Source organism: Podarcis pityusensis (genome assembly GCF_964106645.2).
Source record: "Podarcis pityusensis genome assembly, chromosome: 12".
Taxonomy (NCBI): Eukaryota; Metazoa; Chordata; class Lepidosauria; order Squamata; family Lacertidae; genus Podarcis; species Podarcis pityusensis.
In genome coordinates, this window is record NC_138037.1 from 19,397,400 (window position 1) to 19,414,171 (window position 16,772).

Below are 16,772 nucleotides of genomic sequence, written 5' to 3' on the forward strand. Positions count from 1 at the left end.
AAAACAGAAATGCTTCAGATATTGAGAATATATAGGTTTTGTTTTTAGGCTACAAATAATGAACAGATGTAAGCAGGTAGGTTACATCAGTTTAAAAAAATGTTGTGGCTTAGTAACATTAGTTAAAAATCTTGTTTAGCACATTTAAGGCTGCAATCCTATACCCACTTATCTTGGAGCGAGCCCCATTGAATTTAGTCATCTTACCTCTGAGTAGACACATATAGGATTGTGCTGTTAATGTTAAGTTCAAGGAACCATGTCTCTGCAGTTCAGGTGTCAGCTATTTAGCTCTTCTTGAAAGTAGTTGTGGAAGGAAAGAGATTATTTTCTAATTTAAAGGAATAACAAGCTGCTTTTAAAACTGATTTTCTGTTTGTTCTCTTCCCCAGGACCAAGAGAAGTATGGATTATTAAATGTGACAAAGATTACAGAAAATGGGAAAAAAGTTCGGCAAGTATCTCCAGCACACTTCTAAGTTTTGACGTTTAGGTATTTTAAATTTGGTCAGGCAAACATTCAATCATCAAAGCAATGTAAGGTTGCAAGTGGGTTACTTGTCAGCATATTTATATGCAAAGAAACCCTGTTTCAGTGAAACTTAAAGGAACTGATCAGCATTTTAAAGCCTGCAGCCACACTCACCACAAGGAACATGTTTAGGAAAGCAATTTTAAGTTTCTTCTGTCAGTATTACTTGGATTTTCTGGGGAAGTTTTCTGGAAGTGAGACAAATACAACATTTTTGCAGTGCTATTGGTTGAAGCCAATCTGTAGTGGCTCTCTTTGCAACTGTTAGGGTTCTAAACGGAGTATTTTAATGTAAGAGAATAAATAGAATAAGCCTGGCTACATATTGCACATACAACACACAAATGTGATATAGTGTGTGCTGTAAGTTTGAGCTACTGTGGCTCAGGCCCATGATGGTGGGTGGGGACAGATGGGCACACTGGCCCCAGGCTTTGGAGGGCACAGCTGGCCAGGGGCCCCTGCAAGGAACCGACTGCCTTTTTTGTTTGAATTTATAGCTTTATTCCCACCCCAGGCCTCAGACAAGCTCTGTACAGACAAGCTGGATGTGACTAGTTAGTCTCAAAATAAAGGATTGCTTTTATGTAGCATTCCTGTTTCGGTGATTTCAGCAGGCCAAATTGGCCTTTTGTCAATAACAGCTATACCTGTAGACACGGTAATACAAAGGGTCATTTGTCAAGCACCACTGGGCAGTCTCAGTTATTTGATCAATCTCCTTGACTGTGTACAATTGCCTACCTCTCCTACAGAAAAAACTGGATGTCATCATGGGCTGTATTGCAAGGTCCCTCGTTATTGTTTACCAAGACTCAAGGAGGTGGGACTAGCTGGGTAAGTACTGGAAAGTTACTGTATTTTCAGACTCCTCCCCCTCATCTCTACTGTTAATGCAACCGTGTGGAGATAACCGTGCATTAATGCAGTACAAGCGATTGCAGGGTGGGGGTTAAAACAAGCAGCTCCACCTAGTGGAGAAGCTTTGTTCTGTATGAAGTGGCCCACACCCGTGGAACAAAGAAGTGACTCTTTTAAACTGATGGAATTCAAAATGGGGATTTGTAAGCACTCCCAAGCCATCTGAAATGCCCATCTTTCCCAAGGTTGGTTAAGACAAAACACAAGTAGACCCCTTGTCCAGGCCACTAAACGTCAGTAGCCAACAGGGCCATGGTGGAGACAAGTGTTGCGGTGGGAATTTAGGAATATAATATAGGCAACTCCCAATTCACGCAGGGGTTACGTTCCAAGGCATCATGTGTTTATGTGAAATTGTGTGTATTTGAAACAGCCTGCAAACCACTGCCCCACTCCCTTTTGTGACTTTTGGGGTAACTTCTGAGTTTGGCGTGATGCACGTGTGCCCAGTTGCACACGTGTCGGACACGCCGAAAACAGTCGTTGCCTGTATGGGCAGGTTGTGCAATGTCTGGGGCAGGGAAGCCCTCTAAAAACAAATTGGCAATGTTTGTTTTTCCCTCCAGAAGTTTGGGGTCAATCAATCCAAGCCAGAGTTCACAGTGGATCTCAGGGGTGCATTTGTCGACTGGGCTTCTAAGGAGAAATCTAGCAAGAAGAATGTGATTGAGGTGACTGTTTTTGCCTAACTTTATTTTGGGTACTTAACATGACCATAGAAAAAAATGGGTAACGAGTTAAGCATTTTACAAAAAATATTTACGACAAACCTTTAGAAGTCTTATAACTTAGAAATGTGAATACTTAAGTGGCATATAAATGTCTTAAACTGTCGGGGTTTCTTAGAATAGATAGAGTATAATATAGTAATTGACCTAGTGGTTGGGTATTTTGGAGCAACACATAAAATACGTACTTCCATTCTAATGCCCAGATTTCTTTTTATTTTAAAGCTGAAAACACGGCAAGGAACTGAATTATTAATCCAGTCGGATAATGACATTTCTGTAAATGAATGGTTTAAAGTTCTTAATTTTGCTATCAGTAACCAGGTATGTACTTATGATGGTTTGCAGATAAAAGTTTATAATCTAAGTTATTGCTCTCCCCCACCACCATTCCATTTCTACCTCTTGCTTGATCGTTTGAGGAATACTTCACCCTGAAACAACTAACTAAACCACAATATAGGACCAAAGCAGCAATTGCTCTGGAATTTTGAGACACATCAGTGGATGAGGATTGTTTTTATAATGTTTTTAATGATTTGTTTCCCGCCCTGGGCTCTTTTGGGATGAAGGGTGGGAAAACTGAATAGGATGATGATAATAAAAATAAGCTAGTGAGATCATCATCTTTATTATGGCCAATAGAGGAAAAATCATCACCTCAAATAACCACAGAATATATTTTTCGAAAACTAAAAAGATATTCTTGTAGTTCTAATTGAGGGTTGTGTCCAGCTAACGTTTAATGTACCTAAATTAGCCACTAATTTCAGTGGGTCTCCTCTGAGTAAAGTTTAGTTGACTGCAAACCACAATAAGAATATAATGATAAAAATATGTTCAAATGTTGAGATTCAAAAAGGAACATTATCTAGTTCATGGTTTATGTGGAATATGAACTAGACATTTCTAGCTTATGTCCTGAAGTATATACTGTGTGAACGGAATTGCAGCCAGGTCTTCAAGACTTGTTTGGACCATTTCTTTGTCCCTTGATACAGTCCAATATTATTTTGGGATTGAGAAGAGGCATGTGCAGATGTATGTGTTCCTGTACTGCAATTTCCAAAGGAATCCCTGCAGTAGTGTTTAGCATGTGGCGTTGATAAACTTGTGGCATTGCACCTAATGATCTTATCACTTTCACTGCTGCATATACAGATTTAGATTCTTGAGATACTCAAATGTCTGCCAGTTTTGTCCCAAGCGGACAAATATGTCTTGTACAGATTTATCGGTGTTTCAGTTTTGCTTAGTCTGTTAAAGATTTGATTTAGCTACTGAAGAAAAGGACCTTCTTAAGCAGGAACATGTTTTTGCACTTTCTGCAGGCTCTGAACTGCTATTGAGTGATGCATATATCTCTTGTTCCTTTTGTACCTTTGTTCTGAATGACTCCTGAATTTCCAGGGTTAAAGATTTTTTTCTCTGATTTACAAAGAGGAAATAGGTTAGGGTAGAGAGGGTTAGAACTGATTTATAGCTTTCTAACTAGAAAACTAGTTTCTATTTTCTTAGGCTTATGCATAGTAAATCTGTGGGTGCTCAGAGCAGCGAATGTGGACAGTTAACTATTTTGTTGATTGACTTACTTGAGAAGGAAAAGTGCTGGCTTTTGCAATCCTAGAAGGAATTTTAGAGTGGAGAATCATGGTGTTTCAGTATTAAGGTCAAACAATTAAGTTACTTACTAATAAAATAACTGGCAGTTTGCTTGAAATGCTGCCCCAAACATCATGTTCCAGGTACGTAGCTTTACTGGGACATTGTCAATAGCTTTCCCAGTTTGCACAGGATTTGCCTGGCACTAACTGAATGATTCCATTAGCGTCAGATGTTTAGCCGAGAGAGTCAGTAGAGATTTGTTAGGTTGACTTAACTGTATAGTTCTGATCTTTTGCTTGAGAAGACTTTTGCCAACAGGTGTTTCCAGAGTATGAAACCACCAAGACCAATTTTCAGTGCAGATTACACCAATGTTGCATCTTTGTCATACAAACAAGAGTGATTAATTTGCTCGCAGCAGTGCCAATTCTGCTTGCAAAATTGATTTACAGATGCCATGTGGATAGGGAGTCCATTGGAAATCTATGTTCCATTGTAAAATGAAAATGGCTTCAAAATCATTTTATCAGTTTCATTAAATCATGTGTTAGTAATTTTGAAATCATCCTAATGGTGTTATATGAAGGATGTTACTTTAAAAAATAAAGAAGAGCTGTTAAACTTGGTAGCAACAAAGACATTGAATCCTTTTCTTATTCTCAATAGACAGTAGAGTCTGATGAGCCATTCGATGATGAGGTGCCAGATTCTCCTGGGGTGGAAAAACAGGACAAAGAAAAGGACCATAAAGAGTCAAAAAAACTTCGTTGTAAGTTTAAATTCAGAGTAAATTCCTATGCTTCGCTCCACCCCTCCACCAGTACCACCACCACTGGCCACTTGGTCAGGGGCATCACCAGCAGAGACCAACAGGGCTGGGCAGAAGGAATTCTCTGTCTCAACTACACCAAATCCATGGCAGATTGGATTGCATTATAAATCAGTCACATGAGTTGGCTTTGGGGCAGAGCACAGCGCTGAGTTGAGCAAGTGAAGAGAAGAAACTGTCTCCCCTCTCTGCCATAAATATTTGGAACTTGCCTAGTTGATATTCAGATTTGATATTATGTTGCAATTTCTTCTTCTGAGGATTTTACCTTCAGCACAGGCTAAGTTTTATAAATCAGGACAAAATAGTTTAAAACACACCAGTTTTTTTATATGCAGCTTGCTTGTTTTTCGTTTGCAGCAATAAAATTATCTGGCAGCATTGATGCTTCAGAACAGAAAAAGACCAAAACGAAACTGAAGAAATTTTTAACCCGCAGACCCACATTGCAAGCAGTCCGTGAAAAAGGCTATATCAAGGGTAAGCTTTTTGTTTTCAATATTTGTAATAACCCTTGGCTAGTAACTATTAACATCAATTTCTTACGTCTGAGTAGGATAGCTATTTCCTCAGGAAATAGGAGTGAGCTTGGTTGCTTGCAGCATTAATTTTTTTAATCCTAGATAGCTGCACACTGAAGATCCATGTTGAGACTAAATTCAAAAGAATTCTTCAAGATAAAAATAAGCACTATAATCTTCCCAGTGAAGATTCAATGTAATCTCTCTGTGCACCCAGAAAGAAAACATTAAGCATGAAGTTCAGCACAAGCATGCATTCCATTTTTTAGAGGAGTCCTCAACTTTAAAATATTTGGTGTTATATGGTTCTTGTTTCTGCTTCCACGGCTGGTTTTGCTGTTCTTTCTGTATGTCTGGACAAAAAGAGACTACTTGCAGCATGGGATTGTGATTGGGCTTACCTGGCGTGGCTTTCACTTATACATTCCTATGTGGAAGGAGAATATCTTCTCCCATTAGTTCCCACAAGGACTTTCTTTGTCCACTGTAGTCCTGGTAAAGAGGGAATAAAATAACAAACACCCAAGACAACCACAACACATCCTGTGACATAACACATTTGTTAGTCTTTGTTTTTACTGCAACAAAATAACATGGCTTCGCTTCTGGAAATCTTCCAGGAAAACAGTGATACAGCCAAAGCCTTACAGTCCTAAGAGGAAATAGCCAGCTTCTCGGTATTTCTTAGCTCTCCCCACCCCAAGGGTATCTTACGTCCCTAGGAAATACAGCCTTTGAAGTGTCCACGTTAAAGACCAAAAACAGTATTATTCTGAGGATTACACTTAACATATTTGTGTCCTCGCAGCTCTAAGGCTCATTGGGTTGAGAGAAAATACTTTTCTCAAGACAACCCAGAATGTTGCACAGACAGTCCCTTTCTGTATCCATATATGGATCTGTATACAGATGTTTTCAGTAAGAAATGTAACACACTATCCATCAGATCACACTTCTTCCTTTGCAGGGATGCAGTGTCAGGCTAGACTTGTCACTGAGCAAAGGAGATGTGCCGCTTAGCCAAAAATCAGTTTGTCTTCCAGGTTGTGTGCTCTCACCCTGCCACCGGTGGTGGGGAGGACTGCTAGAAAGTTGGGCAAGTTTTCTAGTTCCACCGATTCTAAGGTCTCTTTCATTTCCCCCAATTCTGGTCAAACTCGTTGACTCAGGAGCAACTTCTGAACTGCATGCCATTCTCAGAGGATATAAGGGTTTTTTGAAACTGCTTTTCTCTGGAAATATTACAAGTCAGACCTATAATTGGTCTAAAGTTCAGAAGACGTCAGGGTCTGACTTAGGTCATTCTGTCATCTGTTGCCATATAGGAGCACATCTTTAATGAAAGAGGATTTTGCCCAATCTTATTGTGAAACTGTTCCACACAAAATTCCCTACAAAAAAACCAAGTCTTTCAAAAACCTGGAATGAAGGAAGGGGGAGTCTTTCCACACGGAGCGGAGGTTATGTTCTTGAGTATGGGTCTTAAGTGCTGTGCCTCATTTTGTCTTTTTTCGCATGCCAACATTTCCGCTCACAAGCAGAAGGGAAAAGGTAGCCGATTTCTCATTCCATTCTGTATGATGCTGCAGTGGAGTTTCAGGGATGTCATCTAGCTTCCAGCAAAGGGGAGAGATCAGCTTCCTATAAAAATAAGCTAGCTGCGCATTCTGGCTATATGCCTTCTGAGGCCCAGAGCATCACATTACAGTCTTTCACTAATTTAAGATGTGAAATTGAGGGAAGATGTACAGCAGTGCTGACAATCTTTTGTTGCTGGCTTCTTTGCATTTCCTTCTTTGCATGGAAGCAGAAGGGTTAAGCAGAGGAAACAGCACCTGGAGAGAAGGGGCCATCTCTCCCCCCCCCCCCTGCCCCCCAGGCTTTAGGGCCAGGGAACAAACAAGTACAACCCCAAGTCCCTTCCTGAAAGGACGGCCCTTTTCTGCAAAGTGAAATAACCTGCTGGAGTACAGTACAAAAGGTGTCACAATGGGCCATGTCAATATCTTGCTGCCTGCTAGCAAGACAAGTCTGGTTGGGAATCCCCTCCAGCTGGTATCATTTTTGTTGGAAGCCCTGTTCACTCTGAGAAGTTCAGCTCAATCACTGCTTTCTTTCCCTGTTTTTCAGATCAAGTGTTTGGCTGCAATCTAAACAGCTTGTGTCAAAGAGAGAACAGCACTGTGCCAAAATTTGTGAAACTGTGTATTGAATATGTTGAAGAACATGGTAGGTGAAAGATACCTCACTTTTTAATATTAATGTTTTTTATAGTAACTGGTTAGAGGCTTAGTAAAATTTTTACATAGGACATGTTACTACTATAGACACATATCTGGGCATAATGTACACTCTGTGAACCATAAAAATAGTTTCTCAGCCCTTTTCCTCCTTAACTACTGGAAATGACTTGCTTAGAAACTTTAGAATCTTTCCATTTTTAACTATTCCTATACAACTGTGTTTTAATGCTTTATAGTGCAATCATGGCCTATTCAGAAATATGTCCCCCTGAGTTGAATGCGAGTTACTTCCAGGTAAGCATGTAGGATTGCAGCCTGATTGTGTTCCTTCTGCTATTCCAAAAGGAGAGGCACAGTCTACAGCTTCAAAAAAGAAATGCAAGAGTATGTGGTAATAACAAGTTTGTTTAAATACCTTGTTGACCTCCAGAATAGCTCACTTTGCCACATAGATTTAATTTTAACAAGTGGACAGAACTTTTCAAAGCATTAGCAGAAGCAAACTTCTCAGTCTATTTGAGTGCCTGCTGCTGCAGCAATGGAGAGGTCGAGGATGACTGACGGTGTATCCCACTCTTGATGGCTGCTACCACCATCTGTCCAGTTAAGCCTTGAAATGCTGGGCAAAATTACCAACTTCAAGAGACTCTAGGAAAAGCAACAACCCCAACACTAAAGGACAATTGGAAGCCCATTGTGATAGAATATAAGGAGGAGTTTGTCAGCAAATGCTGAATATTGTATAATTCTTGTTTACGAAAATTGTATCACCTTTTTGAAGGAGTGTAATCATTTCTTTTTTTTGGTGCATTTTATTAAAATAAATGTTGTTCATTCTAAAACATATGAATTTACACCTATAAATGCAACCCACAGCGTTTGTAACCACTTACTGAACAAAACTTAATTTGTTCTAGGATTGGATGTTGACGGGCTGTATAGAGTTAGTGGCAATCTTGCAGTAATACAGAAGTTGAGATTTGCTGTTAATCATGGTAAGTTGCTATACGTAACAATTAGTAGTTTGCAGTGTTAACACTAAATTTATTTAGTTCTTAGCATCTGTAAAGTACCAATACATCAACTAACAAATTATATTTTGTTTATGAAATACTGTATTTTTTGCTCTATAAGACGCACCTAGTTTTTGGAGGAGGAAAACAAGAAAAAAAATGTTCTGAATCCCAGAAACCAGAACAGCAAGAGGGATCTGATAGCCACCGAAGCCTCTCCCGGGGAGCGGGATGAAGGCTCCCCCTGACTGGAAGAGGCTGCGCGCGGCTAAGCTGCCCTCTGTTCCCTCCCGCAAAAGCCAGCCAAGAGCCGCACGTTCTTTAAAGGGAGCGCGGCTCTTGCAGGTTTTTCTACAAGGTGGAAAAAAGGACAGCCTGTCAGTGACGGGCTGCCCTTCTCCCTCTTCGGGGAAAAGCCCCCAAGACACGCTAGGCACGGCTCTTTAAAGAGCATGCGGCTCTTGGGGGCTTTTCTGGGAGGTGGGCGAAGGGCAGTCCGCAAGAGCCGTGCGAAGCCTCCGCAGGGCACGAGGAGCCCTCATGGGCTATCCCAGAAGCTGCGCAGCGCTCCCTCATACTGTTCTGGCTTCTGGGATAGCCCCCGAAGACTCCGCAGGGCAGCGGATGAAGGCACCCCGCTGCCCTGCAGAGGCTTCGCGCAGCTAAGCCAGAAGCTAGAACAGCGAGAGGGAGCGCTGCGCAGCGTTCCCTCTCCCTGTTCTGGCTTCGCCGCGCAGCCTCCATTCACTCCATAAGACGCACACACACTTCCCCTTACTTTTTAGGAGGGAAAAAGTGTGTTTTATAGAGCGAAAAATATGGTAGGTTTTTAATCTTTAACGTGTGTGTGTGTGTGTGTGTGTGTGCGCGCGCGTGCATATACAGTCATACCTCAGGTTGCAAATGTGATCCGTGTGGGAGGCACGTTCACAACCCACAGCGTCTGCGCATGCACGTGATGCAATTTGGTGCTGAAACCCGGAAGTACCTGGAAATAACCCGTTCCAGTACTTCCGGGTTCGGCGCGGTGCGCAACCCGAGGTATGACTGTGTGTGTGTACACACGCGCACACACACACACCCCTTCATACCTTGTTTGAACATTGTATTCTAGAATAAGAACTGTGATGGCTCATGTAGCTAAACACACTAATACTGTATCTGTTTCAGATGAAAAACTGGATTTGAACGACAGTAAATGGGAAGATATCCATGTGATTACAGGAGCTCTGAAAATGTTTTTTAGAGAACTGCCAGAACCACTATTCACTTACACTCATTTCAATGACTTTGTTAATGCAATTAGTAAGTATATGCTAAAGAAGCCTTCCACCCTGAGACAGTTGTATAGCAACTTCAGAACTATGGCCATGTCAGACAGTTATACAAAAATAAGATACTGAGTTGCAAAATCAGAAAGCGCCCCCCCCCCCAATTCAAATTTCACCTTGGTCATGACCTCACTAGGATTGTGGCTTAAACAAATCAGTCTGTTGGCCTCAGAACTTCATACTCATCTGCAGCGTTAGGATAATACTGATCTACTTTGCAGGCTATTGTTAGAATTGCAACACAATTATGTATGGGAAGTGCTCTGAATATTCCTTAAAGTTGGACTGCACACCTGTGGCTCTCCAGATGTTGGAATCCAGCTCTCATCAGTCTTAGCCAGCATAGGCAGTGGTTGGGGAGGTGCTGTTCAGCCAGACCTGGAGGGCTGAAGGTTAGCCATTCCTGCTGAAAGGAAACAAAACAGAAAGCACTTAAGTGGGTAGGTGCAGAAAAATGATGAAAATCAAATTCATTTTCAAAGTGAGGCAAATGGTCAAGCAGTGCACTATATTATGCAGAGCACATATCCAAGCAAAGTGAATATGAAATTCAAACTGTGTGGATATGGCCCACTCTTTTTAAAATTCCTTTTGTTTATCTGAAACATTATTGAATATGATTTTCAATATAGCGAACATCTGAAGAAGTGTGCATGCACACGAAAGCTTATACCAAGAACTAACTTAGTTGGTCTTTAAGGTGCTACAGGAAGGAATTTTTTTATTTCGAATATAGCGAACAGTTACACATGAACATGCACACACATTTAATTAAGCTATTTCACACATGTGGGTGAATCACTTAATTATTTTCTTAGCTTTTGTAAACAGGGAGAAGTGTAAATATACACCTAAGAGGGACAGTTACTTTTTGTAGTGAACTGCCCATTCCCAGGTTTCATTTAAGCCGAGTTCCACAGCATTAAGATGCTGTAGAAGTCTCAGGAGTCAATTCTGCAAGAGGCAAATACATTTTCTCTAGTTTTGTTGTTGTAGAATGGCTATGTTCACTATGGCCACTAGGTGGTAATATGCATTAGCTAATGTCCTTTAAACAGTGAAAAGCAGTGTGCTTAAAAGTTCTCTCTCCCCCTCTCCCTCTCCAGAACAAGAGCCTAGACACCGTGTTCATGCTGTAAAAGAGCTGATTAAACAGTTGCCAAAGCCAAATCAAGATACCATGCAGGTGCTCTTCAAACATCTCAAGAGGTAAGTAGTGCATGGAAGAAAAATGTGGCTCGGTCTGTTTTTCACATCCAGAAATGAAGAAACATGATGAAATCACGTTTCTATTTTGCTCTGGAGGTCACCTTGCCCAGCCAGTCCCAGCCCCCTTGTGCCTGCCTTCTAGAAAAACAAGTTCAAGCATTGCTTTTTTAAACTCAGTTTTGTGTAAATTTGTGGTGGGAAAAAGGGGCCAGACCTATAAAGGGGGTTTAGCTGTCTGTGAGAGGTCTTGATATGCATTGGTGCAGATATATGTGGCTGCGTGCTTCCCCAGGGAGAAATGGAGACTGATCATGCTGCAAAGTTCCAGAAGGATACAAAAAGTATGCGCAGGCTTCATTCGTTTTATAATCTGAGAAAGCATCCTGTGAATGTGACAATTGCTTAGTTGAAGCTGTTTGCACATATCAGTGTTTCTGGATTAGGATACCTGCATACAGAATTTCATTAGGGAAGTTATTATGCTATCTGCCATCTCGTTTGTGATATGAATTTGTATTGGAAGTTCAGTGTTTGCTCTCTCTCCCCTCCTCTCTCTCAGAATTGTAGAAAATGGAGAGAAGAACCGAATGACCTATCAAAGCATAGCCATAGTCTTTGGTCCAACCCTGTTGAAGCCAGAGAAAGAGACTGGCAACATAGCCGTTCACACAGTGTATCAGAACCAGATTGTAGAATTAATCCTACTGGAATTGAACTCCATCTTTGGACGCTGAATTTCTCCAGTGAAACTGGCCTTAGTAGGAGAACAACTTGGTTTCAGCAGAAACTGCACCTCTTTTGTACATTTATGCATTTGTGGACCAAGCAGCAACTTGATGTTTTTTGCACTTTTGTGGGAGAGGGAAGAGTGTGTGATTTGTTTTACCTGCGCTTTTGTGGAACTATTAAAAGTTATTTACAGTTCACTTAATGTTGTGAATGTTTCAAGGTTTTAAACTGCATAACTAGTACACACTGGATTCCACGGGGAGAGAAGCTAAGCCTCGATCTCAAACTGGATAACCTGGAATAGTGTTTTAATATTGATTTTTAATTTTAGGTTCACCACTTTGTTTTGGGGAATATAACCCCCATAAACTGACTTTGAAAACCTCCATGGGCATTTTTAGCGAATAATTACATAATATGCTTACGTGTTAAACCTTAAGATCATTCCTGTATCTTGTCCACAGGGTTTCTGCATTCCTATTTGACAGGCTTAAACAAATGCTAACAGTGGCCAGTGTAAATTCCTCACGTGAGGTTTGCTTTTTTATTGTTTGAACTTTGCACATATTCTTGCTGGCTCTCTTGAATGCACACTAGTATTACTCCACACACTGAACTGGTACACGTATCCTGCAGAGGATATGCCATGGTCTGTGATGAACCAGAGCTTTCAACTAATAAAGTTCATTTTTTCAGGATATGTTTTGGGCTACACTTTACCTAAATAGTACCTAACAATCCTAACTGAAGGTTGATTTCCACACTGTACTGAATTATTGTCATAAACCTGTGGTAGTGAAATTGGATGTAAATACAGAATTAATTCTAACAGTGTTTTTTTTTTCTTTTAAAAAAATATCTATATACACTGTTGCATATAGTTTCAGAGTACCTCCTTGTCCTACATTTCTAATAATGTGTAGCTAAGTAACTGGTATTGTGATGCCTCGAATGGATGTCTGAGTTTCCACAGAGAAATGGGCTACTTGTGCACTTTTAAATGCTAATTACATCTGCATGCAAATAATTGTAATGCAAACGGTACTGGAAAAATACTGAGTGTGCTTGCTTACATGGTTAATGCACTACAAGCAGAGCCTCTGATTTATTTAATATGTACAGGAGCTACATTAGAGAAATGTATGACAAATTCTAACATCTATAAATAGCAGAAGCCTATGCTTGAATAGATGGATGTTCGGATATAATGAAAATGCTAAATTTCAGGATTCCTTTTTACATTAATAATGTAGATTGATTTGTAAAATAGGTTTCAGATTTTGTTACAGGAGATGTGGTCTGCTGAAGATTTTTTTAAAATGTATTTTTCTAGACTAACCGCTGTATCTGACATTTGCTATGTGGGATCTGAATAAAGAAAATTGTTAGCTGTTTTGGAATTTGATGCTCCAGGTTTGGATGGTATTAGATTGCAGTGAAACTGTGCGTACAAGCTAGCATATCACCTGTTCGTTGGTAGCAATTGAATCAGGTACCGATTGTATTAAAATCTCTAAACAGCCTTTTGAAGTAAAAAGTACTCAAAAGTGACATGCAAGCAAGAGTGAAACACATAAAACCACTAATTGACTTAATCTGAAAACTACTGCTGGTGTTTGATCCCTGTGAACACAGAGGGCCTGAAAGATTCTTAAATCTTACAGCCTGCTGTGAGCCAGAAAACCTACTTGGGGGAGGCATTCCAAAAGTGTGGCACCACTGCAGAAAAGACCCTGCTTAATACATTATGATCACAGAAGTTGAAGGAGTGAATTAATTTCTTAAAACTTGCTGGGAGAAATCCCATCAAGGCATTATAGGGAAGTACCAGCATTATACGTTCAGCTCTGAGTTAGCATGTGTAATATACACTACTCACCTTTTTGCCTTAAAACTGATCACAATATTCTCCCCCAGCTGCAGCTTATTCTTCAAGGAAGTCCCTTGTCAAGCGAATGCAGCAACTTATCTACAAGGTAACCAGATATGCATTACAGTAAATAATTATTGTCCTTCAGAAGGAATGTAGTTGCATCTGGTGAAAGACATTTCTTGCAAATCACTTGGGCGCTCAAGTGCAAGAGGGAAGTCAATGAAAATTCCTTTACGCAGCATCCTTTATGTACCCCCATCCACAAATCAGCTGCCAGCTATCACTACCTGGATCTTTAGAATATAAGCAAACTAGTATCATCACAATTAAGATTGCCCTGTTACACACAAGTGAAATGGTGTGAAGCAGTGGTTAAAGTTCTACACCAGGACTAGAGTGATGATAGAAGTTCAGAATCCTACTCGGTTTCGAAGGTCAGTGGGTAGTTACAGAATAGACAATACCTCTTAGCCTAGCCTACCTTACAGGGTTGTTGTGAAGACAAAATGGGGGAGGAGAACCAAGGTCTGCCGACTGCACTGGCTGCCAGTTAATTTCTGGGCCCAACTCATAGTGGTTTACAAAGCCTTAAACAGCTCAAGACTGCAATACCACAAGGACCACCTCTTCCCATATGAACTGACTCAGACCCTGTGAACATAATCTGAGGTTCTCCTTCACATGCCCCCTCCATGAGAGGTTTCAAGGGCAGCAACACAAGAAAGGGCCTTTTCTGAAGTGGCTTCCCACTTGTGGAATGCTCTCTCCAGAGAGGCTCAGTTGGCACCTTCGTTGCATATCTTTAGGCACCAGGCAAAAACCTTCCTCTTCACCCAGGCCTTTCACCAGTTAAACAAATTACAACCTTTTAAACCAAACAGGGGTGTCCAAACTTTTTTCAAAGAGGGCCAGATTTGATGAAGTGAACATGCGTGAGGGCTGACCACTGCTGCAGGTGCCGGATTAAACCGACCAGCGGGCCAGATTTGGCCACCGATACGGACTTTGGGCATGCCTGTTTTAAACTTGTGTGTGTTTGTTTTGTTTATTATTAAGTTATGTATTTTTGCATTTTTTTATACTGTAAACCACTGGATGAAGGGTGGCATATAACTCAAATAATAATATTTAATTCCCTGAAGGAAAGAAGAGAAATAAATATAGTGAACACCTACACCACCTTTCTAGGTGGCATAGTGCAATTTGATGATTAATGGTATTGAAAGCTGGCATTGGATATTTCAAAGAAACAAGAGTGGTATTCTACCTGTCCTTAAGCAAACATCACGGAACAGCCCTACTGAAGCAATTTGGCTCAGGTTTCAAGCCAGGTGTTGGTTCAGTATTTATTAGTAGACTTGGATCTATTCAGCCATTGCACATGTGAAAGGGCACTACAAGTCCAAAGTGATTTCAGGCCCATGGCTTTAGCCCTGATCTTCTCCAGTATGTTCAGGTCAAAAACCTGCAACAGAGAAGCGACTTATGCTTGGGTCAGCTTTCTGCATACTTTGGAATTCTGCTTGTGGGCAGAGTCCACACCAGAATCCCTGCTGCAGGCATTTGTCCTGATCCCATGGGAAGCGGGAAAGGGTTGTGTGACAGCAGGGTCTGAAGGTGTGGTCCCACAGGTCCCGCGTGTTGCCTCTTCCTGTGAGTAATGGCTGGGCAGAGTCGTTCAAGAAATTTAGCAGCAGAACGTCTCCTGCTTGAAACCGGTCTTCTGCCAAGTGCTCAGTCACCTTGCCAAAAATAGTAAGTTACGGAATGGCTAGAAAAATTCCAAAGTAACTTGGATCAAATTGATAGCTGCTTAATTAGAAACCAAACTTCAGTTTCCTTCAGAATTTCTCCTGTAAAGGAGCAACTGATAATCTCTTGACCAATGGTGTCAGTCTCTGTACTGATCTGATGCGATAGGTAAAGGTCACATGCTAGCTAAACATCTCCAAGCATCTTGTCAGTTCTGGGATACCAATAATTGGCTCTGACTTGAGCAATTAGCATAAGCAGAGGTTGTAAGAGATTGCTAATGACTCTCTTTTCCTGCCTAATAAGCAACAGAGGAAGGACCAAAGAGGAATGATAGATCAGAAGCTTTCTTTGTATTAGTGCCAGGTTCAATCACTGGGATTCCAAATTCATAGAATTGCAAAGTTAGAGGGGACCACAAGAGTCATCTAGTCCAACCCCCTGCAGTGCAGGAATCATTTGCCCAACATGGGTCTTGAACTCACCACCCTGCGATTAAGAGACACATGCTCTACGAACGGAGCTATGCTCTCAGCAGAGCTGAAAAGACTCATTCTGGACTCTTTGGAGCCACTGCCAGTCACTATAAATTGGCATTAGACCAGATGGGGCAGTGCACTGACTTAGTCTCACGTGACATGTCCCACAACTTCCATGACAACAATTTCCTGAATCTAAATGCTTAAAAAAAATGTGTGTTGCAAACTGGTATATATCATGGCAGGAATTGTTTTCATCGGCATTGACAGGCCTTTACCTTTTCTCAAAGGCTTTGTAAATTTTCATTTTCTTTTTTTAAAAAATGAGCAGAAAAGTTTATGATTTATTGCAGGGAGAAAACTTGCAAGTCCCACACTGAACTTAAAACACATTGGCACAAATGAGCAGTTTAAAATAACCGGAGTCAGGCATAATGTTTGCAATTAGCATATCAAAGCTGTCAGCTCTATCACATCGGGATCTATTGTCCTGAAGTGTGGCTGTGCTACACTCAGTTTTGCTAACTCAGGCATCGCTTTGTTGGAAATAGCTGCAGTGCTTTCCTTGGGGTGCTGGAAGGGAGGCCACCAATTACTGACATTCAGAATACCTTGCGTTTTGCAAATTATGTAACTTTGTTTAGTCACCATAGATTGTGATGGCGGGTTGGGAACAAGACTGAATTTGATGCTATTTTGACTCGGGGAAGAAATATGTTTAATCCCTCACATTTGCTTTAAGCAATACAATCTCTTAAGATCTTTTATGTCACACTAACTCTTTACATGTTCCTTCATTTCACACCCTGGTAGGAGTACCAAATACCTTTATAGACATTCATTTTACGCCCTTGCCTGTATTGTGCCTCTGCAGATTCCTGACTCCCTAACAGTCGTTCATAAGGAGGGAAGCTGCATGGTCAAAAGTTGCGTTCAGTTTCCCAAAGCTAACTTCTTGGTTCTTATGGTTAAGCTTGAGCACAGATAGCAAGTCATTTTTCTGTGAC

At 40.9% G+C, this 16,772-nt stretch overlaps 1 protein-coding gene and 1 long non-coding RNA gene across 13 annotated transcripts in view; one reads left to right on the forward strand and one right to left on the reverse strand.

Moving 5' to 3' along the window:
• Positions 1–13,061, forward strand: part of ARHGAP12 (Rho GTPase activating protein 12) — a 69,578-nt gene extending 56,517 nt beyond the window's left edge. For 5 of the 10 annotated variants that reach the window (XM_080975285.1, XM_080975288.1, XM_080975283.1 and 2 more), the window contains 11 exons: positions 393–454; positions 1,288–1,369; positions 2,023–2,124; positions 2,407–2,505; positions 4,453–4,555; positions 4,976–5,095; positions 7,267–7,365; positions 8,297–8,374; positions 9,563–9,697; positions 10,830–10,932; positions 11,492–13,061. In XM_080975285.1, coding sequence (XP_080831411.1) covers positions 393–454; positions 1,288–1,369; positions 2,023–2,124; positions 2,407–2,505; positions 4,453–4,555; positions 4,976–5,095; positions 7,267–7,365; positions 8,297–8,374; positions 9,563–9,697; positions 10,830–10,932; positions 11,492–11,666 — 1,158 coding nt within the window. In that variant the 3' untranslated portion in view covers positions 11,667–13,061. Of the gene's footprint in view, positions 1–392; positions 455–1,287; positions 1,370–2,019; positions 2,125–2,406; positions 2,506–4,452; positions 4,556–4,975; positions 5,096–7,266; positions 7,366–8,296; positions 8,375–9,562; positions 9,698–10,829; positions 10,933–11,491 lie in introns of all 10 variants that reach the window. The other 5 variants (XM_080975284.1, XM_080975287.1, XM_080975281.1 and 2 more) reach the window with 1 other exon arrangement.
• LOC308459713 overlaps positions 9,714–16,772 on the reverse strand; it is a 44,188-nt gene continuing 37,129 nt past the window's right edge. For all 3 annotated transcript variants that reach the window (XR_013978287.1, XR_013978288.1, XR_013978289.1), the window contains 2 exons: positions 13,541–13,630; positions 9,714–10,129 (listed from right to left, as the gene is read on the reverse strand). This is a non-coding gene — a long non-coding RNA (uncharacterized lncRNA). The remainder of the gene's footprint in view (positions 10,130–13,540; positions 13,631–16,772) is intronic.